We start from the raw sequence: 23,920 nt of genomic DNA, 5'->3' as shown, positions 1-23,920 counted from the left end.
TGTTGGTCCAATGCTGAACCATCAACTCTGACATTGCATCCTTACTTATTTTCACTTCTTTTAATGGCTTGCATACTTGGATATCCTATCCATTCAAGGGCTGACATTTTCATCTATCTGTCTCTCCCTGAATTGGAATCCATAATCTTGGGCCTAAGGTAGGTTTTAGCTAGTTGTAAAAGGACTTTCCCTTTTCCCTTTCCCCTCTGTTCTAGTATGGACTAGTCCCAACCTGAGATTCAATTGTCAAAATTAGATTCACTTTGTCAGAAGGCCACCACTTCCCTATACTACTACTACTACTACTACTGCTACTGCTACTGCTACTGCTATTGCTACTACTGCTGCTGCTGCTGCTGCTGCTGCTGCTGCTGCTGCTGCTGCTACATAACATTTACATTATACTTACTATGGGCTAGGCACTGTGCTAAGTACTTTACAATATTATTATTTGGTCCTTCTAATATCCCTGGAAGATAAGGGTTAATATTACCACCACTTTACTGATGAGGCAACTGAGTCAAATAGAAGCTAAGTAACTTTCCCAGAGTCATACAGGTAATAAGTATATAAGGCTGGATTTATACTCAGTTCTTTCACACTATAGATCCAGAATTCTAGTTGCTCCAACTTTTCTGCAACTATTTTGTAAAATTTTTGTCATTCCATTTTGCATCTTCAGCACCTAAGACAGCATTATACATACATTACACACTTGAATCTTTTATGAAGATATCACTGTGGGCAATTCAGATTTCCTTTTACTGACTTTGTCTTCATTGCTCCTAATAGAGATATGAGCCCATATTTTATTTTCTGCCTTGAATTTAGTTTGTGAAAAAAGATTTATGATCATTTGTTATAAATTGAAATTTGAAAGAGTAAAGATCCTGAGGATTTTTTTATTAATACTTATTCTATTTCTGATATATTCAACTAAAGCATTTCCCCCATTTTTTTCTCTTACCTTCCCTGCTGTTGGTCTTGTGTCTCCAGTTATCATCCTAATAGATGTACTTTTACCTGCTCCATTGTGTCCCAGCAGTCCTAGTACCTCCCCTGAAGGGAAAAGTGAGTGATAATCAGGGAAGGAGCTTCCTGACTTCCTGTGCCCTATATTCTTATGTAAGAGTTGCACTTTTATTCTTGTGAATAAATCCCAAGCTAGTTGTGTTTTGTGGATTGCTTTTTGATAAATGACCAAAAGTAAGTATATTATTGAGTATGGGGAGTGTCCTTATAAATGCCAGGCCATTATGTACTCTGTGAGAAGGTGAAAGGAGAGATTTTTAGCTCAGAAACCTTTAAACTATTAAACCAATAAAGTAGTGGCCCAGCCATGGGTTTCCCATGATCCTAGATAAAGCTTGATGATAAATTGGCTACTGGGTTAATGCAATAGAGTGTTCAGAAGTTTAGATGAAATATTTACTAATGGTCATTTGCCCAACAGCCCTTTTGGGAAAAAAGAAGCACAGGCTTAGTCAAGTCTCCTTGAATAAAGTATTTATGCCATAAGAATTCCCATAGTGCTTGGAATCCTACATAAGGGACCTTTTTAGAAAGTGTGTGGGTTTGTGGCTAACTTGGGGAATGACCAGTAATGGCAGCTTTGGAATTTCTCTAAGTCCCTTTAACTCTTGGGATCCTTCCTCCAAAAAGGCACTGTGTTTGAGATTTAGAACAATGACAGTTGAATCCACAGAATATAGAAGAGAAACCCCAGGTAAAATCCTTTAGAGTTAAGACCTTTTTTTACGCAGAAAGAAATATTTCTTGCCGCCACTTTCTTCTTTCTCTTTGCAAAACAGCTTTTCTTCTTGCCTTCATATTCTTTTCGCAGACAGCTGGCAATAATAACAGGTTTCTGGAAAAGAAACTAGAACTTTATTTTCCCTTTAGTGTCTTAGCCAGATATTATGTTCTCCCTGGCACTCAGCTCTCCTTTTCCCAGGCCATGGACCAAATTAGTTCAAATTGAGGGTGGTGCCACTATGACATGGCATGACATAGTTGAGGATAGTATTCCAGCTTTTGTTCATAGATAGAAAGTTCATTTTCCTACACATGAATGTACAGTGGAACTAAATGATGTTTTCTATGAGTCTCTTTTTCTCTATACAGAATGAAGAATTAGGCTAGCGGGGGCCATATCACAGAAGCCAAAAGCCACAGATCTGACATCTGTCTACAATTCCTTAGAATATGCCTTATCTAAGTCCTTTGACTCACCAAAGCTTTAAAAAAATTTTAGAATAAATTTTGTGCTTAAAAACCTCAAATAGAAACATAAAATGCTATATAATTTTCCCTTAGCTTCATCATTCCCAAATAAATCAAAGAATGCTTATGCTACTTGAGAGAATATAGTCCTGTAAGCATTTCAGTAAACATCTACACATAGTCTCACCTCATCCAGGTTGGAAGTAGTCATTTCCCTCAGGGTTCTAGCTCTTTCTGCCTGAACATCTTCATCTTCATCTTCTGGTTCTTCGGGGTTGGTACCAGCATCACTATTTGTAGGAAAAATTCTACAAAAGACAAAAAAATGCCCAAAGTATTGATTTCTAGATATAGCTGATATAAAAAATTGGCACTGTCTGGTAATTTTTTATCTTTGTTTCCAAAGAGATTGAGTTACTTACTCTTTTGTCTACTTTAGTATCCTCAACTATAAACTGCGAATAATGATAGCACTTCGCTCCCAAGGTTGTTGTGAGGATATGATGGCACATAATTTTAAAGGACTTAATAAAATACAGCAAATCCTTAATAAATACTCATTTAAACTACTTAAATAAAATTATTGTCATTCTAATGTTACCAAATTTTAATTGATCAAGAACTGAGGATAGTGCCTCATCGTCTACTACATTTATTTTGAAATTAAATTCATCTCTGTGGTATACAAAATGCTCCATAATAAAGGCTATATTCCTTGAATCCAAACTCATTTCCTGCTACTTCACTAACACAGGTTTCTATTCCACTCAGACTGGTTTTGTTATTGTTCTCTGCATATCTATTCTCATTTTTATCAATTTACCTTTGGTAGTATTTTACCAATCTATGAACTGATTTTCCCTCTATCTGCATATTGAAATCCTATGTGCCCTTCAATGTGTGAATCAAAGCCTTACTTCAATCATTCAATTCAACAAGCATTTATTAAATGCCTTGTATGTGCAAAACACTGTGCTAAGTCCTAAGGACAAAAAAGATAGAAATGGTCACTCCCCTCAAGGAGATTATTCATTCTTTTTTTTAAATTTTTTTTTAAATTTTATAATATTTTATTTGATCATTTCCAAACATTATTCATTAAAGACAAAGATCATTTTCTTCCCCCCCCCACCCCTCATAGCCGACGCGTGATTCCACTGGATTTCACATGTGTTCTTGATTCGAACACATTGCCATGTTGTTAATATTTGCATTAGAGTGTTCGTTTAGAGTCTCTCCGCTGTGGTCAGGCAGTTGCTTTTCCTCAGTGTTTCTACTCCCACAGTTTATCCTCTGCTTATGAATAGTGTTTTTTTCTCCTAGATCCCTGCAGATTGTTCAGGGACATTACACCGCCACTAATGGAGAAGTCCATTACGTTCGATTATACCACAGTGTATTAGTCTCTGTGTACAATGTTCTCCTGGTTCTGCTCCTTTCCCTCTGCATCACTTCCTGGAGGTCGTTCCAGTCTCCATGGAGTTCCTCCACTTTATTATTCCTTTTAGCACAATAGTATTCCATCACCAACATATACCACAATTTGTTCAGCCATTCCCCAATTGATGGGCATCCCCTCATTTTCCAATTTTTGGCCACCACAAAGAGTGCAGCTATGAATATTCTTGTACAAGTCTTTTTCTCCATTATCTCTTTGGGGTACAGACCCAGCAGTGTTATGGCTGGATCAAAGGGTAGACAGTCTTTTATCGCCCTTTGGGCATAGTTTCAAATTGCCCTCCAGAATGGTTGGATCAATTCACAACTCCACCAGCAATGAATTAATGTCCCTACTTTGCCACATCCCCTCCAGCATTCATTACTTTCCTTTGCTATCATGCTAGCCAATCTGCTAGGTGAGGTGATGAGATTATTCATTCTTGGAAGATAAAGCATGGACACATGTAAGTGAAAAAACACATAGTACAAGTGGGTTCCTTGAGAACAGAGATAGTTGTTCACATTTCCTTCCATCCCCAGTGCTTTGTATAATATTTGAGACATCAGTAGGTCCATACTAAATATTCATTGACTAGTGCTTTAAAGGAAATTAGAGATTCTATTAAGTAGAGGTGAGGTGGGGATACATTCCAGATATAAGGGCGCCCATGTTCAAAAGCATAGAAGCTGGAAATGGGGTGGTTTGAATAGAAAATAAATTGGAGACTGTTGGAAAGAGATATGAAATAAGGACAAGACATGTAGGAGTCAGATTGTATATGTTTTTGAATTCAGCTGAGACTTTTGTACCAACTTAAGAATAAATAGAAAATAAAGATTTTTGAATAGGGTAATAATATAGTCAGAAATGTGTTTATAGAAATATCTATATGGCAAGTAAATGGAAGATCAATTGGAGTGGGGAGAAATTGGAAATACGGAGCCCATTCAAAAGGATTTTTTAGAAGTCTAAGTGTGAAGAAGATAGAATATGAACTAGGGTAGACATTATATGAGTAGAGCCAATGACATGGGTGCAAAAGATATTTTCAGAATAAAATTGATTATATATGTTTGTGAAGGAGAGGAGGAAATTAATGATAACCCTAGGACTGTGAATGAAAAGGAAGATGATAGTGATATGAGGGGGGCACTAATATGTTTCTTAATTAAAATATATGAGATTTGCTTTTCTAGCTAAAATTTCCTTGAGTTTAGGGATACTACTTTATATATTTTACCAAATATAGTTCTTGCAAATTTTCTTAAGAAAACTTTACTTGCCAATTTATGTTTATTGATGTTCCATGGTTTTAGTCACATCATGCTCTTTGTGATCTCATTTAGACTTTTCTTGGCAAAGATACTGAAGGGGCTTGCCATTTCCTTCTCTAATTCATTTTATAGATGAGGAAACTGAGGCAAACAGGGTTAAGTAGCATCCCCAGGGTCACACAGCTAGTAAGTCTCTGAGGCTGGATTTAAACTCAGGTCTTCCTGATCCTGGACCCAACCTTTTATCAACTGTGTCACCTAGCTGTGTCCTATAACATTTAGTAGGGACTACCAACTACAGTCCTTATGACATGAGCATTGTACTCCCAGAATCTCAGGCAAACTATTATCTGGGAAATTCCTTTGCTCACTTACATCCCCGTGACTCCTAGCCTAAAACCATCCAATGACCCCTAAAGGATGCTGAGATGACTGCCATCCTTTGATCCTCCTTTAGATTTAAAATGGACAAAGAGGGAGTCAAGATGGCCACATAGAAGGAGCAGAAGTTCAGACCTCTGAATACCCTTTCTTACTGATCACAAACTGAATGCTCCTAGGGGACTGAAAATCAAACCAAACAACAAGACAGAGCCAAGGAACCTTCCTGCTGGATTCAACTCAAAAGGTAAGCCCCCCCACCCAAACCCAGAATCTGAGAACATTCAGACTTAAGGGGAAGGCAGAAGGAAGGTCCAAGGATCCCCTCATCCCCACCTAGATCACTAGGGCTCCAGTGGCAGCAGGAACCTCTGGGCAGGCAAAGGCGCTGCTCTGGAGGGTGTATCATGCAAGCAGGGCAGTGCCACGCTTGGAGCATTGAGCACAGACGGTAGGGAAGGAGCTGGATAGGGAGCTGGCAGCCTGGTTAGAGGTGTGGAGATCTTCCATACTGCTGCAGCCTTCCAGGAAGTTTTTGGCCTCAGAGCACACCTAGCCCAACCCAGCTGAACTTAATCCCATAAAAAGTCTTCAGAACTCAGGGAAGCCTAGGCTGAAATACCATGTCCTCACTGACTGCCAGAACTTAATCCAATCAAAAGCCTCCAGAGGACAGGGAAGGGTAAATTCTAACACTCCTCCCCCAGAGACTGCACTGAGAGATCTGACAAAGCTCCAAGAGGGGAGACGGACAGAAAGCCCCCAAACCAAAAAAAAATGAGAGGAGCAAGAGCACAGACAAATACATGGAACAAAGAAGGGGAGTAAATATGAGCAAACAACAGAAAAAGAAGAAAGAAATTACAATTGACAGCTTCTGCAGAGGCAGCAAACCAAGAACAAACAATATACAAGAGGTCCCAAGTAATAAAACAGAAATCCCAGCAAATTGGACACAGGCTTTGGAAGAACTCAAAATGCAATTCAAAACACAATTAAGGGACAAGAATATAAAAACTAAGATAAGTCATCTGGAAACAGAAAATAGTGTATTGAAAGCCAAAATCAACCAGCTTAAAAATGAGGTAAGGGAGATGAAAGATGAGGCAAAGGAGATGAGAGATGAGTTAAAGAGGATGAATGATGACCTCCAAAGAAAATCAAACCAGAAAGATAAGGATGACCAAAAATCCAGGGATGAAATCCAGTCTTTAAGAACCAGAATACAACAACTAGAATCAAGTGACCTCACAAGGCAGCAGGACACTATAAAACAAAAACAAAAGAATGAAAATATTGAGGAAAATAGGAAGCATCTCATTCACAAAACAGAGGATTTGGAAAATCATTCAAGGAGAGGCAATTTAAGAATCATTGGTCTACCAGAAGACCATGACAAAAGAAACAGGAAATTATTCAGGAAAACTGTCCCAATATTCTGGAACAAGAGGAAAAAGTGGAGATTGAAAGAATCCACACCTCCTGTTCTTAATCCCCAACTGACAACACCAAGAAATGTTATAGCCAAACTCAAGAAATATCAGACCAAAGAAAAGATATTACAAGCTGCCAAGAAAAAATCATTCAGATACCATGGAACCCCTGTGAGGATAACACAAGATCTGGCTGCATCCACACTGAAGGACTGAAAGGCATGGAATATGATATTCTGGAAAGCAAGGGAACTAGGTCTACAACCAAGAATCAACTACCCAGCAAAATGACTTTATTTTTACAGGGGAAAGTATGGTCTTTCAACAAAATAGAAGAATTCCAAGAATTTGTAAAGAAAAGACCATTCCTGAGGAGAAAAGTTGATGTCCAATCACAAGACTTAAGAGAATCATCAAAAGGTAATTTGAAAAGAGGAGGGAAAAGAAAAAACAAAACAAAACAAACAACACCCCCCTTTTTTAAAGAGACTCAATAAGTTAAAATGTTATGTATCCCTATAAGAAAAGAGGTCATTGTTAACTGTTAAAAACTGTTGTTATAACCTGGGAAGCTAGAAAAATTACACGTAGAGGGAACAGTGACAAATTGTATAGGATGAAATAACAAGACATAAAAAGCTGTGTAGATATATGCATGCATAAATAAACACACACACACATATATATACAACTAGAGCTAAAAAAAGAGGTTAATACTAAAAGAAATGGGAAAAGAAACAAATGGGGGTAAATTTATATGTCACAAAGAAGCTCATGGTGGGAGGGGGGAGAACATCAATACTCTGGAAGGGTTAAGAGGTTGGAGATAGGAAATACTCAACCATTACGTGCATTGAAATTGACCCAAAGAGGGAAGAACAATCCAACCCATTGGGGCAGAGAATAGATTTGCCCCTTATAGGGGAGTAGAAGGGTAACAAATGGACTGGTGGGGAGGGAAGCAGTGTAAGGAAGGGAGAGGGTGGGGGAGTAGTTTTAGAAAGACTATAGGGAAGGGGTAGAAAGGGAAGTAAAATAAGGGTGGGAACTAGGGGGAGTGATTAAAAACAAACATTGGTATAGAAAGAAATAGTGAAAGAAGAAAAGGCAGGACTAGGAGTAGAAATCAAAATGTGGGAAATACACAGCTAGTAATCATAACTCTGAATGTGAATGGAATGAACTCACCCATAAAACGCAAGCAAATAGCAGAGTGGATTAGAACCAAAACTCTACCATATGCTATCTACCAGAAACACACATAAGGAAGGTAGATACGCATAGGGTGAAAATACAAGGATGGATGCAAATCTATTGGACATCAACTGATAAAGAGAAGGCAGGATTATTAATCATGATATTTGACAAAGCCAAAGTAAAAATAAATCTAGTTAAAATAGATAGGGAAGGTAATTACATCCTGATAAAAGGCAAAATAGACAATGAGGAAATATCAGTACCCAATATTTATGCACCAAATGGCATAGCATCCAAATTTCTAAAGGAGAAACTAGAGGTGCTCAAGGATGAAATAGACAGAAAAAATATACTAATGGGAGACCTGAACTTTCCTCTATCTGAACTAGATAAACCAAACCAAAAAATAAATAAGAAAGAGGTAAGAGAAGTAAATGACATCTTAGAAAAATTAGAGTTAGTAGACATGTGGGGAAAAATAAATAGGGACAAAAAGGAATACACCTTTTCAGCAGCACATGGTACATTCACAAAAATTGACAATGTATGAGGGAATAAAAACATTGCAAACAAGTGCAAAAGAGCAGAAATAATAAATTCAACCTTCTCAGACCACAATGCAATAAATATAATAATTAGTAAGGGAACATGGAGAGGTAAATCAAAAATTAATTGGAAATTAAACAATACTATTCTCCAAAACTGGTTACTTAAAGAACAAATTGTAGAAACAATTAATAACTTCATTGAAGAAAATGACAATGATGAGACATCCTTTCCAAACCTATAGGATGTAGCCAAAGCAGTACTCAGGGGGAAATTTATATCCTTGAGTTCATATATTAACAAATTAAGAAGGGCAGAGGTCAATGAATTGGGCATGCAAATTAAAAAACTAGAAAGTGAACAAATTAAAAATCCTCAGATGAAGACTAAATTAGAGATCCTAAGAATCAAAGGAGAAATCAATAAAATTGAAAGTCAAAGAACTACTGATTTAATGAATAAGACTAGAAGCTGGTACTTTGAAAAACAAATAAAATAGACAAAGTACTGGTCAGTCTAATTAAAAAAAAAGGAAAGAAGAAAACCACATTGACAGTATCCAAGATGAAAAGGGAGACCTCACCTCTAATGAAGAGGAAATTAAGGCAATCATTAAATACTATTATGCCCAATTATATGGCAACAAATATAGCAACATAGGTGATATGGATGAATACTTACAAAAATATAAACTGCCTAGACTAACAGAGAGAGAAATAAATTAGCTAAGCAACCCCATATCAGAAAAAGAAATTGAACAAGCCATCAAAGAACTCCCTAAGAAAAAATCCCCAGGTCCAGATGGATTCCCAAATGATTTCTATCAAAAATTCAAAGAACAACTAATCCCAATATTATAAAAACTATTTGACAGAATAAGCCAAGAATGAGTTCTACCTAATTCATTTTACAGCACAAGGTACTGATCCCAAAGCCAGCAGGTCAAAAACAGAGAAAAAAAATGCAAAAAACTTAAATAGGATACTAGAAAAAAAACTCCAGCAAGTTATCACAAGGGTTATTCACTATGACCAGGTAGAATTCATACCAGGGAATGCAAGGATGGTTCAATATTAGGAAAACCATCCGCATAATTGACCATGTTTATAAGCAACAAGATAAAAATCACATGATTATCTCAATAGATGCAGAAAAAGCCTTTGATAAAATACAACACCCATTCCTACTGAAAACACTACAAAGTATAGGAATAGAAGGGCCTTTCCTAAAAATATTAAACAGTATCTATCTAAAACCATCAGCAAACATCATCTGCAATGGGGATAAACTCGAAGCCTTCCCAATAAGATCAGGAGTGAAACAAGGATGTCCATTATCACCTCTATTATTTAACATTATACTAGAAAAACCAGCAGTAGCAATTGGAGAAGAAAAAGAAATTGAAGGTATTCAATTTGGCAATGAGGAGACTAAGCTATCACTCTTTGTGGATGATATGATGGTTTACTTAAAGAATCCTAGAGAATCAACCAAAAAGCTAGTTAAAACAATGAACAATTTTAGCAAAGTTGCAGGATACAAAATAAACCCGCATAAGTCATCTACATATCTATATATCTTCAACCCATTTTAGCAGCAAGAATTAGAAAGAGAAATTCCATTTAAAATCACCCTAGACAATATAAAATACTTAGGAATCTATCTCCCAAGACAAACACAGGAACTATATGAACACAACTACAAAACACTCTCCACACAATTAAAACTAGATCTAAACAATTGGAGAAACATTGATTGCTCATGGGTGGGATGAGCTAACATAAAAAAAAAATTACATTCCTACCCAAATTAATTTACTTATTTAGTACCATACCCATTGAACTACCAAAAACCTTTTTTACTGAATTAGAAAAAACTATAACAAAGTTCATTTGGAAGAACAAAAGATCAAGGATATCCGGGGAAATTATGAAAAAAAAATGCAAAGGAAGGAGGACTTTTAGTCCCAGATCTCAAACTATACTATAAAGCAGTCATTATCAAAACAATTTGGTACTGGCTAAGAAACAGAAAGGAGGATCAGTGGAATAGACGTGGGGTAAATGACCTCGGCAAGACAGTCTAGGATAAGTCCAAAGATCCCAGTTTGTGGGACCAAAACCCACTATTTGATAAAAACTGCTGGGAAAATTGGAAGACAATATGGGAGAGATTAGGTTTAGATGAACACCTCACATCCTATACCAAGATGAACTCAGAATGGGTGAATGACCTGAATATAAAGAAGGAAACTATAAACAAATTAGGCGAATATAGAACAGTATACTTGTCAGATCTTTGGGAAAGGAAAGACTTTTAAACCAACCAAGAGCTAGAAAAAAAATCACAAAATATAAAATCAATAATTTTGATTACATCAAATTAAAAAGATTTTGTACAACCAAAACTAATGCATACAAAATTAGAAGGGAAGCAACAAATTGGGAAACAATCTTAATTACAAAAACCTCTTTCAAAGGTTTATTTACTCAAATTTATAAAGAGCTAAACCAGTTGTACAAAAAAATCAAGCCATTCTCCAATTGATAAATGGGCAAGGGACATGAATAGGCAGTTGTCAGTTAAAGAAATCAAAACTATTAATAAACACATGAAAAAGTGTTTTCTTATAATCAGAGAGATCCAAATCAAAACAATACTGAGGTATCACCTCACACCTAGCAGATTGGCTAAGATGACAGCAAAGGAAAGTAAATGAATGCTGGAGGGGATGTGGCAAAGTTGGAACATTAATTCATTGCTGGTGAAGTTGTGAATTGATCCAACCATTCTGGAGGGCAATTTGGAACTCTGCCCAAAGGGTGATAAAAGACTGTCTGCCCTTTGATCTAGCCATAGCACTGCAGCGTTTGTACCCCAAATAGATAATGAGGAAAAAGACATGTACAAAAATATTGATAGCTGTGCTCTTTATGGTGGCAAAAAAAAATGGAAAATGAGGGGATGCCCTTCAATTGGGGAATGGCTGAACAAATTGTGATATATGTTGGTGATAGAATACTATTGAGCTCAAAGGAATAATAAAGTGGAGGAATTCCATGGGGACTGCAACAACCATCAGGAATTGTTGCAGAGCCAAAGGAGCAGAACCAGGAAAACATTGTACATAGAGAATGATACACTGTGGTACAGCAAAATATGATGGACTTCTCCATTAGTGGCAATGCAATGACCCTGAACAACCTGGAGGATTCTATGAGAAAACCACTATCCACATTCAGAGGAAACACTGTGGGAGTAAAAACACCACATAAAAATAACTGCTTGAATACATGGGTCGAAGGGATATGATTAGGGATGTAAACTCTAAATGAACATCCTAGTGTAAACAACAACATTGAAATAGGTTCTGATCAAGGACACAAGTAATATTCAATGAAATTGAGCTTTGGCTATGGGAAGGCTGGCTGGAGGGGAGGGAGGAAAACAATGTGATTATTGTAACCAAGGAATAATGTTCTAAATTGACTAAATAAACTAATTCAAATGGAAAAAAAATAGATGGACAAAGAGATGCACCTCCATGTTACACCTTGATTCTATCAGGCTATATCTCAGACATCTATCTGTCCCCTAAAACTAAGGAATCTTTCATGAGTGTTATACCCTATGTCTCTAGGTAGACCCCAGTCAGATGACTAACCCCACAATGGAATGCCTGAGAGGCCACCGCTCTAGAGTCAAGTCCATACCACTACACAGTATTTATTGTAAGAGTATAAAATCCCCAGAATTGATGGGTTCTGGGAGCAGCTTTCCATCTTGCTGTGCTACCTGTTCCTCCTGGCCCTTCTCAACATTACTTTCTAAATTAATAAATTTCTCTTTTTATTTTTAAGCTAAGTTTTGGAGTCTTGCATTCCTGCAGAAAGGTACCCTTCCCAAAAACCAGGAGTGCACCTCTTCACCCCCACAACACTTTTGGTAAGATGACAGATCAGTAGACTACTCTCTGCTTTGCTCCTATGCACTATAGGAATTGCCATTTGATCTGTTATTGCACTATAAGAATTCCCAGAGTTGGCCATCTAATCTTCCATTGTACCTTAAGGCACAACTAGAACTGTGCAGATGAACCCACCTATATGTGTTGTTTCCCTTAATTAGAATGTCAGCTTCTTGAAAGTAGGGTTTGTTTCTCCATTGTATTTGTATTCCCAGCACTTCACACAATACTCGATTAACAAATGTTTTTCCATCAAATTCTGACACATTCTGCCGAATTTGTAAATTAAACACTGAATTCTATTCCCCTTCACTAACCTGAAAACAGGGTCTTTTCCCATGCATTGCTTTCCATATTTCATTTCCAGGCATCGTAGAACAAAAAGGAAAATGATACAATGAAGGTAAGGCTATGGATAAAGAAAAACACAGTAACAATATAGCAGAAATTATTTCCATATTTTCATTAATATGATCATTCCTGCTCTATTACTAAGAAAGATCATTTAAAAATAAATTTGAGTGGTAATAAATACAAAACAAAACTCAGACCAGATCTTCTATTTAAAAACATAGTAAATAGTTCTAAGTAGTTTAAAAGAGTACTAAGGACAGGAGGATAAATTATTACCTCACTTTCCTCAACTGTGCAACTCATAAAGCTGCATAATTCTTATAGCTGTGGATTCAGATTTAGAGTTATGAAATTTTTACAAAAAAATTGTTCCAAGTTATAGTCATAAAAGTGGATTAATGTCAGTATGAAACAACCACCAACCAGTGTAAGAAAAGACAAATACCAGAGGACATCAGATTGCTGAACATTTTCCTTTAAATTATTATAATTGTGTCATGTTCAACACTTGCAAATGGATTGCTCTAGAATGACACATATATAAATACCCACACTCCCAAACACATATTCACTTGCAACAAGTCTGAAAGCATATCTTTGTAAAACCTTATATATCAAGACCGTCAAAATGAGACCAAATGTATGATATAGGAAATATTGCCACCCTTAATATACACATATCCAAATGGAAAAGTCTTCTTACTATGAGAATCACGAAGAAGATGTTTTCATTGATGTCATATGTATCATACGCTAGATTCTTAGCCTTTCTGAAATACTTAAAGTTGATCTGACAAAGAAAAACCATGGTTAGTTTAAAATTTGTCTTTAACGAATCATTTCTAAAAAAATGTATATTACAGATAATGAACATTTCTGTTCAATTCCTCCTTGTGTGTCATGGCAAAGATATATATATTCCTTGAGCACAGAGAGAAGAGCAATTGTCTATTTGCTTCTACATTCACAGCCTATAAGACTCGCAGGTCTCCTGCTTTTCTTTGCATTTTTAACTATCAGAGCTTTAAATAGCATTATAAACAAGATTTGAAGTTAGCATTCCCCAGAATGCCCCTTTTTGTTCCCATTTCCTTCTTTGATGATGCCACCTTTGTTTACTCAGGCAGAAATCAAACCTTCTGCTCCCTATTCATAACTAAGCAGAAGAAAGAACCCAACTTATTCACAGTAGCATTATGAAAGTGAAATAAATCCATAGATAATGGTGAATAAATTAAGGTCTAATTGAGATATTCCTCTTTCAGAGAACTTTGAATCTTAAGCAAAGCCATGTCTTTATATAAAGAAATATATTTCATTTTGTAAAATTTCAGAAATCAATAATCTAATGGGGGGGGCACAATTCTAGGGAGGGAATACTTTCTGGTGTTATGTAAATTACATCACAGGGTTGGCTATTTTGCCTAGGAATTTGCATCCACTATGATTCTAGGGCAGGGATTCTTTGTTTTTTTATCCTTACCTCCCATCACAGAATCAATATTGTGCATTGGTTCCAAGGCAGAAGGTAGAGAAAGACTAGGCAATGGTGATTAAGTGACTTGCCCAGAGTCCCAAAGCTAAGAAGTGTCTGAAGTCATATTTGAACCCAGGACCTCCTGTCTCTAGGCTTGGCTCTCAATCCACTAAACCACCCAGCTGCTCCCTAGAAGTTTTAAACCTTTTTTAATATCATAGACTTCTTTTGCAGTCTGGTGAATCTTTATAGACTACTGCTTCTCATAATGCTTTTAACTGTATAAAATAAAATATATAAGATTATAAAGGAAAACAATTTTATTCACATATAGTCATTATATAGTCATAAAAATAATAAAAAATATTTTAAAACACAGTCAATAGACTCCAGATCCAGCATTGATTATTAGATGTAAGGCGCTTTTTTTCTTTTTTAAACTTTTCTTTAGGGAGTCTGTTATTGTGATGGTTTTATGCACCCACTCCACCACTGGATCAGTATACAGAGGGGAAGAATAATCATTTTCCTGATCTCCCCCCCCCCAAAAAAAAAAAAGCAATGTAGTACTTACTCCTATTGGTTGATGAATTTAATTATCTTTCAAAGGGAAAAAAATGGACTCCTCAAGCTAGTCAGTCAAAAAAAGTTTATTAATCTCATACAATATTTCAGGCACTGTGCTAAGCAATGACCTCTCTTAATCTTGTCTAGCTTAAAAATCCACTTAGAATTACACAGCACCAACATAAGATTGTATTTTTCATTGTTTTTCACTGAGGCAGAAAGCTTTTATTCAAATAACCACATGTTCAATGACCAAGTGTCTAGTGCTTACCTCCAAAAACAGCATTGTGCATCCAAACAAGGTGAAGAAGGGTATAAATGCAATACAACAAAACATTCCAGATAGTTCAAAATTAGTTTTTTGATTAAAAGCAAATGTGAACAATGAAGTCTGTAAGAAAGTTTTATAGAGTTATAAACAAAGTTTAATTCACTTTCAATATTTTTATTATTGCTTTTTAATAGCTTTTCACATAAATTTCTCCTCAATATCTTTATAATTATTACAATATTTGTATTAGACATGTTATGTCTAATGTTTTTGTCTTCACTTGGTCTCATTTTTAGTTTACATTCCATTCTGCTTTAGTTTGGTATTTAATATCTTCCAACATTTAGCTCCCACCTGCCCAGATTTATTTCACGTTTTCCCTGTTTACACACTCCATTTTATAGACAAACTACCCTACTTTTTTCCCCCATATTCAACATTATATATTAAAACTCCTTGCCTTTATGTAGGCTCCACCTCTTTATTTTCTCTATGTTTCCTTCGTATTGGAAGTTATGTGACTTGTTTATATAGTCACACATACATTCAATATATGTGGGAGGCAGGACTTGAACCCAAATATTCTTTAAAAAAACCAAGCCCTTACCTTCCATCTTAGAATCAATACTGGGTATTGGTAGGTAATGGGGGGTTAAATGAATTTCCCAGGGTCACACAGCTGGGAAGTGTATGAGGCCACATTTGAACCCAGGACCTCTAGTCTCTAGGCCTGGCTCTCAATCAACTGAGCCTCACAGCTGCCCCCCAAATGTTCCTTTTTCTAAGGTAGCACTATCCAGTACTCTATGCTGCTGTTTTTTATTTAAATTTCTCCAATCAATAATGAGTTAGAACATTTTTATGTGACTATATATAGCTTCAATTTCTTCATCCAAAAACTGTTTATTCATATCTTTTGACCATTTGTCAATTAGAGAATGACTCATATTTTCTGAGAAAATGTCTATAAAATTTCCCTCCCTATTTTCTGCCTTTTTTCTAAAATTGCAAAGCTATTGATACATTTGGCAAAATCCCAGGTGCAAATAGTAACATTTATATAGTACTTTAAGCTTTGCAAAGAATTTTATGAATATTACTTCATTTTATCCTCACAATAAACTGAAGAGGTGGTACTATTATTATTTCAATTTTGGATAGGTGGAATCTGACATAGAATGAGGTTAAGTAACTAACATCACAGGACTACTAAATTTGAGGCTGAATTTGGAGTCAGATCTTCTGAACACCAAGACCTGCTTTTGATAAATTACCTGCTAGCACCCATCCTCACATGAATTCTATTCCTGGCATAATTATAAATAAAGGGATTCTCTTTGATCTCTTAAGAACTACAGACAGTAATAATTTGATCTGTTGGGCTCCTGTGCATTCTCTATTGTAGATCTAAAGTGAGGTTAATGGCAATATATTTCAGAAACCTCTGAGTATTACAAGAAGTCAAATCATTAGGATCAATTTGTAGATTATGCATCAGTGTGACAATTACATACAATTAGAAATAATTTGTATCTTTTCAAATATGTGGGAGAGGGAAAAAGAAAGTCCATGGATGAAAGGAAGAAAAAGACATAGAAATTAGCAGATGTGAACATACTATAATAATAAAATAGCATTTTTTCTACATTAATTTCAATTCTATGAAAAGCTTCTTTGAAGGACAAACCAAACATATCCTTTAATTTACATCAATATCTCAGAACACAAATATTCATTATACATATGTACTTACAATAAAGAAGAAAGTAGACCAGATGCCACTATTTTTTCTCCCTTTTTTAAAAATGAATGAAATTATATATGTGAAGAAGACACTTGAGCCTGCATAACCAATAGTACAGATGATCTGGAAGCAAGGAAATTTATCATTAAGTTAAGATATTTTCCACAAAAATATCAAATCCCCAAGATTCACAAATTCAATTTTGCATGAGAATTTTTGAAAGTTCTTTCATTTATGAAAAATTATGGAATATAAAATATTTCTCTTTAATTGTGTTCATAACAGCAAGGATTTATTAAGCATTTATTTATGCCAGTCCAGGAAAGCAAATACTGTTCAAGTAGAAAGTCTTTGTCCTGTAAGAGCTTATATTCTAATGGAAAAGGACAATACACACACAAAGAAAGCTAAAAAGAAGGAATGGAAGAAGATACCATTGGTTTGACATTGCAGAGGAAAATCCAGTCAAGACTGGAGCCTGGAGGAATGAGGACATAGCTCTCCTGGGTGCTTTTCTTGAAATAAGATTCCTTGCTTTCTGATGTAATTTTCTTAAGATCTTGTTTTAACTTACCTGAATAAATAGGATACCAGTGTTTATTGTGTAGAAGCCCAAGTTTATAAAGTATATAATTGAATATAATAAAAGGAGAATCATGAAGTTCAAAGGAACATCCACCAGTGCCAGCCCACACCAGTAGGCTGAAGGATAGAGACCTGAAATCCTTAGTTGGGCTTGAGCTTTTATCTAATTTAAAAATAAAAATAAAAGAGAGATGAAAATGGAGTTGAAATTTATGATTTTTAAAAAATAAAGCAACAAAGAATGCTAAGAATACATACATTTAAAAGTATTGCAATGAATAAGTTAAAGTACAGAATTTAAACCAAGGAAAGTAATGTCCTGATAGCTGACCTGATACCATGAGGATTTGATGGGATGGAACTCATATTTGATATATCACTTTGGAAGAGTATTATATCCTATTTAAAAGGGACAGAACAAGTAAAGGGGTTGAAGAAGCATTAAATATTAACAATAATGCCTTAGTGATAAAATATAAATGAATTCTTTTAGAAATAGAAGTGAAAAATGACTGCTGTGGCAGTAGATAGAGCACCATATTTGGAATTTGTATGACTTAGGTTCAAAAACCAACCCACACTAGATGTTTGACCCTGAGCAAATCACCTAACCTCTATATGCCTTAAACAAAAAACCTCTATATTTCCTTAAACAAAAGAGGGTATTGGTCTTAAAGACCTACCAGGTCCCTTTCATATCTGACTTTTACTATTCCCAAAAAGGAGCAATTGATTGTGGAGGGAAAAATCATGAGAATATTGAGGGAATTGACCATTCTATCTTTGAACTGATTAAAGATAAAAAGAAAGCCAGAGAAATGTGATATACATCTTGGGTTTTGGAAGAACATATTTTAAACTACTCAGAGAAAGGACAGGGAGAATTGTGTACCCTAAATTAATTAAATTAAAATAAACCTTAAATTAAACTCTTAAGATTGGCAGTAAAAAAACACCATCAAGCAAATGCACTGTAGTGAATTTTGTATGATTATATAGCAGCAATGAAGGACGACAGGTGGGGACAGCCAGTGTATTCCACTAGTACCTTATTATGTTAGGAGAAAGTAAGGAAGATCACTAGCAAGTTGAGTGGCCTCCTTGTGGTAAACTTTGGGGAAGAGTTGGACAATGTCATATAAAATGGGCAGGCCTGAGTAACTTGTAATATATATCATGGGAAGCAACTCCTAAATTGGTAAGATCATAAAACCATTTGAATGTTTAAAAACAAACCAAAAATTACAAGACATCATCTAGAAATAGGTTGAGTATCTTGCTATTCTTATCACAACTGATATAATTAAATTCCTTATGCTGACAAGATTCAAACTAATTCATCCCAGATAAATTTAAAAATTTGGTAAAGATAGTCCCTTAAAGTGTGTTTCATATTTTTCACATCTTTGTAAGCATATTTTGTGTACAGATATCAACAAACTCAGCTGTTTCTCTATTCCTTAAGCCCTACAATGAAGATTTATTCATCTTTGGATTCATGACTCCAATTGCATTTCCATCACTTTCATCTACTTTAATTTTTCAATAAATTTTTGGGACCTTGAAAATAGTATAGTGGAAAGAGCAGTGGACCTAGATTCCAGATATGAAGATTTAAATCTCAATTTTGCTACTAGCTAGCTATTTGATCTGGAACAAGTCACTTAACTCATTGGGATTTCAATTTCCTAATGTGTATATTGCAAATAATAATTCATGTACTTCCTACATCATGAAGTTCTTTCATTATTAGAATGAATAGTGCTGGAGTTATTTTAACAACAGATGAGTAAGCCGAATATTTTTTCTAATTCATGTTAATTTCTTCATTACTTTCTCTTCACCTTTATCAGCTTCAATTATGCCACATTTGCTTGAAGGAGTATCTGATATTTTGTATTGTACTGAAGGGAAGAGCTTTCCCTCCATATTCTAATAAGTTTTTTTTTGTGAATTTCCCCCCTTTGAACATCTCATATTTATTGTTTTGATATTTTTCTGTCATCTCCTTTCAGACTGTTATCTACCATAATTACTTTATATCTCTGTTTTGCTCCAATATGGGCAAGTATATACAAGAAATGAATTAAGCGCTATTCCTGGAAACATTCAAATGTTCAAAGGGAAAACTGCTGTATACTTTAAAAAAAATCCACCTTCAATTTCTAAAACAAATTCACTTCAGTAACTTTGTCTTACTTTATAATCAGCGATGCTGCTCATTGCCAAATAAGGAGAAAGACTGGTTGTTGCCAAAATCAATAAAAGATCTTTCTCTACATTAGTAATTGAACTAGGCTCAAAATCCTGAAAGAAGCATAAATATCGTCAGTCAATACAGTATAACAAGTAAAACAGAAAATTATAATTACTGTTAATATAAATTTTCTGCAGCTGAAGTACTTAAGCAAAAAGTGTTAATGCAATTTTTTCATCATAAAGTCAAGAGGAGCACAAGCTCTGGCAGATTAATTAAAATGGAAAGTTTTCAAATGTGGGATAGCATATGGTTAAATTGAGTTTCAGAGAGATTCATCAGCAGGTTTGCTGAAAAATTATAAATGTATCAGTTAACAGCACTCCTTCAGGACTTGCTACTTGTTACATAGGCATTGTAATCAAGGTTAGTAAGAGACTAATTACAATGATGTAAGAACTGATCCTTAGGGTACTAAAATACCTTAGGATATAAGGGAGAAATCTGGAGGCTAGATCTAGATTTGAAAGAGAATCTAGGGGTTCTATAGTCCCAAATTCTCATTTTGTAGTTAAGTAAACTGAGGCTTTTTAAGGTTAAGTGATTTGTTCAAGGTTACACAATAACAAATGACTGAGAACTCCCATGACTCTGAGTTCTTCTATTTCTTTGAAAAGATAAATAACAGTGAAATATGCAATAGCAAGTAACATCTTTCAGTGGAAGGAGTACCAGCTCAGAAGCCAAATCACCTAGGTTCAAATATCATATCTCATACTCCCTGTGTAACCCTGGACAAATCATTTCTATTCCCTGGGTTTGGTCTAACTTTCCCCATCTCTGATGAGGTTAGATTAGATCACTTCTGTGGTTTCTTCTGCCTCTGGATCTAGTGGAGAAAAAAAGGCAAGATAACATGTTGATTATGTTTTGGAGGAGGTCCCTGTTTAGGTACTTGTTGGACATACTGCATAATCTCTGAGGTTGCTTCCAATTCAGAAAATCAGTGATTCTGTAACATTGGTTTACTTGTGACTTTAAGCAAGTCACATAATATCTCTGTACCTCAGTTCCTTTTACCATATAATAAGGTAAATAAACTAGATGATCTCTAAAGTTCTTTCTAATTATATACATCATCTGATTTTAGGTTCCTTGGTCAGTAAACCTCAATTTCTTACTTGTGAAATTAGACAAAACCTTCTCCAATGCTAAGATTCTTCAATTACACAGTCATTAATAGAAAGTTTCATATAACATATTCTGTATGCTTTGCTTAATGAGGTAGAAAAATAAGCTCTTTCAGAAAACTTTAAATTAATTTTTAAAAAAACCCAAGCTTAGCACAAAAAGAGGGAAGCTTCATTTTTCTGTAATTCTTATTCACTTAAAATACTTATTCAATAACAATGAAAGATCATTGAAACATTGTCATACTTACATAAGAAAATGTAGTTCTCTCAGTGGTAATTTGCTTTGTGGAGTTAAGCATTTTAAGTAGCCCATTGCTAACAACATTCATGAGGACAGGAAAGCAATTCAATCTCTTGGTGTTACATGCAAGAGAAAACCTATAATCCTTAAAAATAAACAAATATTAACTCAAAATCCCTGGAAAGTCAACATAATCTTTCAAATAGTAAATATGAAAAATGTTATTTAAAATTATTAAGACTACTATCTAAATTATAAAGTATATCTGATTTGAGCATTTCCCACATTTTGTGATTTTTAGCTAATTCACGTAAGTAAACATAATTTTGGAATATTAACTGCTTATTGCCATTAGCTATTTAGCTGGATTTTGTTTGTGGCTTTCTATAGGAATTTATGAGTAAACAAGGGATAGAGAACATTGTGAGGTATAAAATGGATAATTTTGAATACACTGAATTGAAAAGTTTTCATGTAAATAAAACAAATGTTGTCGAGATTATAAGGAAAGCAGAAAATTTTTGGGAAAATTTCATATACAGTCTCCTGGATAGAGGTCTCATATCTAAAATATATAGAGAGGACTTCCAGGTAAACATGGTGGCAGTCTAGATGCAAGAATCTTCCTCCCCTCAGCACCCACCGATATAGACTAACTCCAAAGACCAAAAAAAAAAAACAAATTCATAAGAATGAAAGGAATCTACAGTAGGGTGCAGCATTGAAAGTATGTGGGATTTGGGCATTTCCATACTCATAAGGGGGTGAAAAAGCTCCCACCAAAACCACGAGCTGATCTACCCTCCCCCATCCCAAATACAGAGCCTGTCAGAGCCAGCGAGTGCCAGAATCAGCAAGTGAGCAAGGAGCACCTCTAGAGTGAGTAAGGGGCATCTCTAGATCCTACCCCTGAGAGCAGCTACACCTGAAACCCCAGCAGGCTGAAAAGTGCAGACCATGGACGCTCATGTGAAGATAACACAGAGAAGGGCAGCAAACAGCAGAAGCTGTGGAGATTTGAGAGCTTGCCTTAGGCTAAATCCTTGCTCCTTAACTCCATACACAGAGAGCCTGCCCATCTCACTCAGATTTTTGACTAAAAGGGGAAGGAAAAACCTCCACAGGGATGGCAAATTGTGCCCAGGAGCTACAACCTCCCTCCACCAAAAAATACAAGAAGAGGTAGTTAACCCTGGAAAATTTTTACGAAGGAAAAACACAGGCTACAGAGGAAAAAGAGGAGGAAATTCAAATAAACTCAAAAACTTACAAAAAAATGGAACCAGATCACAAGCTCTTGAAGAATTTAAAGTGGAGCTTATCAAATAGATGGAAGGCATCTGGCAAGAAAAGTGGGGAATAGTTCAAAGAGAAAATAACAGGCTTAAAGGATAAAAACTCCCAATTGGAGAAACAGCTGGAAGCCACGAAAAGTAGGATAGACCAAACTGAAAAGGAAAACCAGTCTTTAAAGACCAGAATTGGCAACTGGAAGACAATGATCTTGCAAAACAGCAAGAATTAATAAAGCAAAGTCAAAAGATTGACAAAATAGAAGAAAACATAAATATCTCACTGAGAAGATGACAGATCAGGAAAACAGATCACAATGAGACAAGTTGAGAATCATTGGTCTACTTGAAAAGCCAGAAATAAACAGAAATCTTGACATCATACTAAAAGAAATCATCCAAGAAAACTGCCCTGATGTTCTTGAACAAGGGAGAAAAATAGACATTGAAAGAGTTTATAGAACACCCTCTACACTAAATCCTCAAGAGACAACTCCCAGGAATGCAATTGCCTAATTCCAGAGCTTTTAAGCTAAGGAGAAAATTCTACAAGAAGCCAAAAAGAGAAAATTCAGATTCCAAGGAGCACCAATCAGGATCATAGAAGACATGGCAGCTTCCACACTAAAGGACCACAAGGCCTGGAACGTGATATTCAGAAAGGCAAGAGAATTGGGTCTTCAACTAAGGATCACCTATCCATCAAAACTGACTATATACTTCCAGGGGAAAGTATGGACATTCAACAAAATAGATGTCCAAGTATTCGTAAAGAAAAGACCAGAACTAAGTGGTAAGTTTGATATCCAAACACAAAGATCAAGAGAAACATGAAAAGGTAAATAAGAAAGAGAGGGAAAAAAGGAAAAAAAAGTCAAACTTTCTTTTTTAAGGGCTATAATTAGATCAAATTATATTTATTAATATATGGGGAATATGTTATTTGTAACTCTCAAAAATTATATTCACTATTATAGTAATTAGAAGAATTATTCACAGGAAGAGATTGGGGCATTAAGGGCTAAAAGATGATATGCAAAATAAGAAAAAAAGGAGGGGGGATCAAAAATGTCACCAAGAGATACTTAAAGAAATAAAATAAATAGGATCATCTTTATTACCCAAAAATATACATAGGAAGGGGAGGGGAAGAATACTCTTATAAGAAGGAGAGGAAGAGAGTGCTAATAGGTAATCCTTAAACCTTACTCTCAGCAAAATTAATTCTGAGAGGGAAGAGCATCTAGATAAATTGGGGTCTTGAATTCTATCTTATCCTACAGGGAAAGTAAGAAGGGAAAACTAATGGGGGTAGGGAGGAGGGAGTACAAAAAGGGAGGGAAAGAGAAGGGGGAGGGAACTTAACAGAACCTAAAAAAACATGAAGGGAAGAAAAAGGGTGTGGCTAGAAAAGGAAGCATATTACAGGAAGGGATTAGGGGTATTGATTAAAAGTAAACCACTGGTTTAAAAGGATATAGCAAAAGAAGAAAGGATAGAACTAGGAGAGGATATAAAAATGCTGGGGAATACATGA

General features: G+C 35.4%; 1 protein-coding gene across 4 annotated transcripts in view; it reads right to left on the bottom strand.

The window, feature by feature from the left end:
- The window catches only part of LOC100029133 (ABC-type organic anion transporter ABCA8-like), a 118,179-nt gene that overhangs the window by 21,036 nt on the left and 73,223 nt on the right, over window positions 1–23,920 (bottom strand). For 3 of the 4 annotated variants that reach the window (XM_056817241.1, XM_056817240.1, XM_056817244.1), the window contains 10 exons: window positions 21,099–21,236; window positions 19,660–19,767; window positions 17,450–17,623; window positions 16,885–16,998; window positions 15,132–15,251; window positions 13,520–13,606; window positions 12,780–12,871; window positions 2,411–2,531; window positions 1,750–1,879; window positions 968–1,059 (listed from right to left, as the gene is read on the bottom strand). In XM_056817241.1, coding sequence (XP_056673219.1) covers window positions 968–1,059; window positions 1,750–1,879; window positions 2,411–2,531; window positions 12,780–12,871; window positions 13,520–13,606; window positions 15,132–15,251; window positions 16,885–16,998; window positions 17,450–17,623; window positions 19,660–19,767; window positions 21,099–21,236 — 1,176 coding nt within the window. The remainder of the gene's footprint in view (window positions 1–967; window positions 1,060–1,749; window positions 1,880–2,410; window positions 2,532–12,779; window positions 12,872–13,519; window positions 13,607–15,131; window positions 15,252–16,884; window positions 16,999–17,449; window positions 17,624–19,659; window positions 19,768–21,098; window positions 21,237–23,920) is intronic. The other variant, XM_056817242.1, reaches the window with a different exon arrangement.

This window comes from Monodelphis domestica, chromosome 2 (genome assembly GCF_027887165.1).
Source record: "Monodelphis domestica isolate mMonDom1 chromosome 2, mMonDom1.pri, whole genome shotgun sequence".
NCBI classification, from domain to species: domain Eukaryota; kingdom Metazoa; phylum Chordata; class Mammalia; order Didelphimorphia; family Didelphidae; genus Monodelphis; species Monodelphis domestica.
The sequence above is the reverse complement of the archived record's forward strand: the minus strand, read 5'-3'. Positions and strand labels throughout refer to the sequence as shown.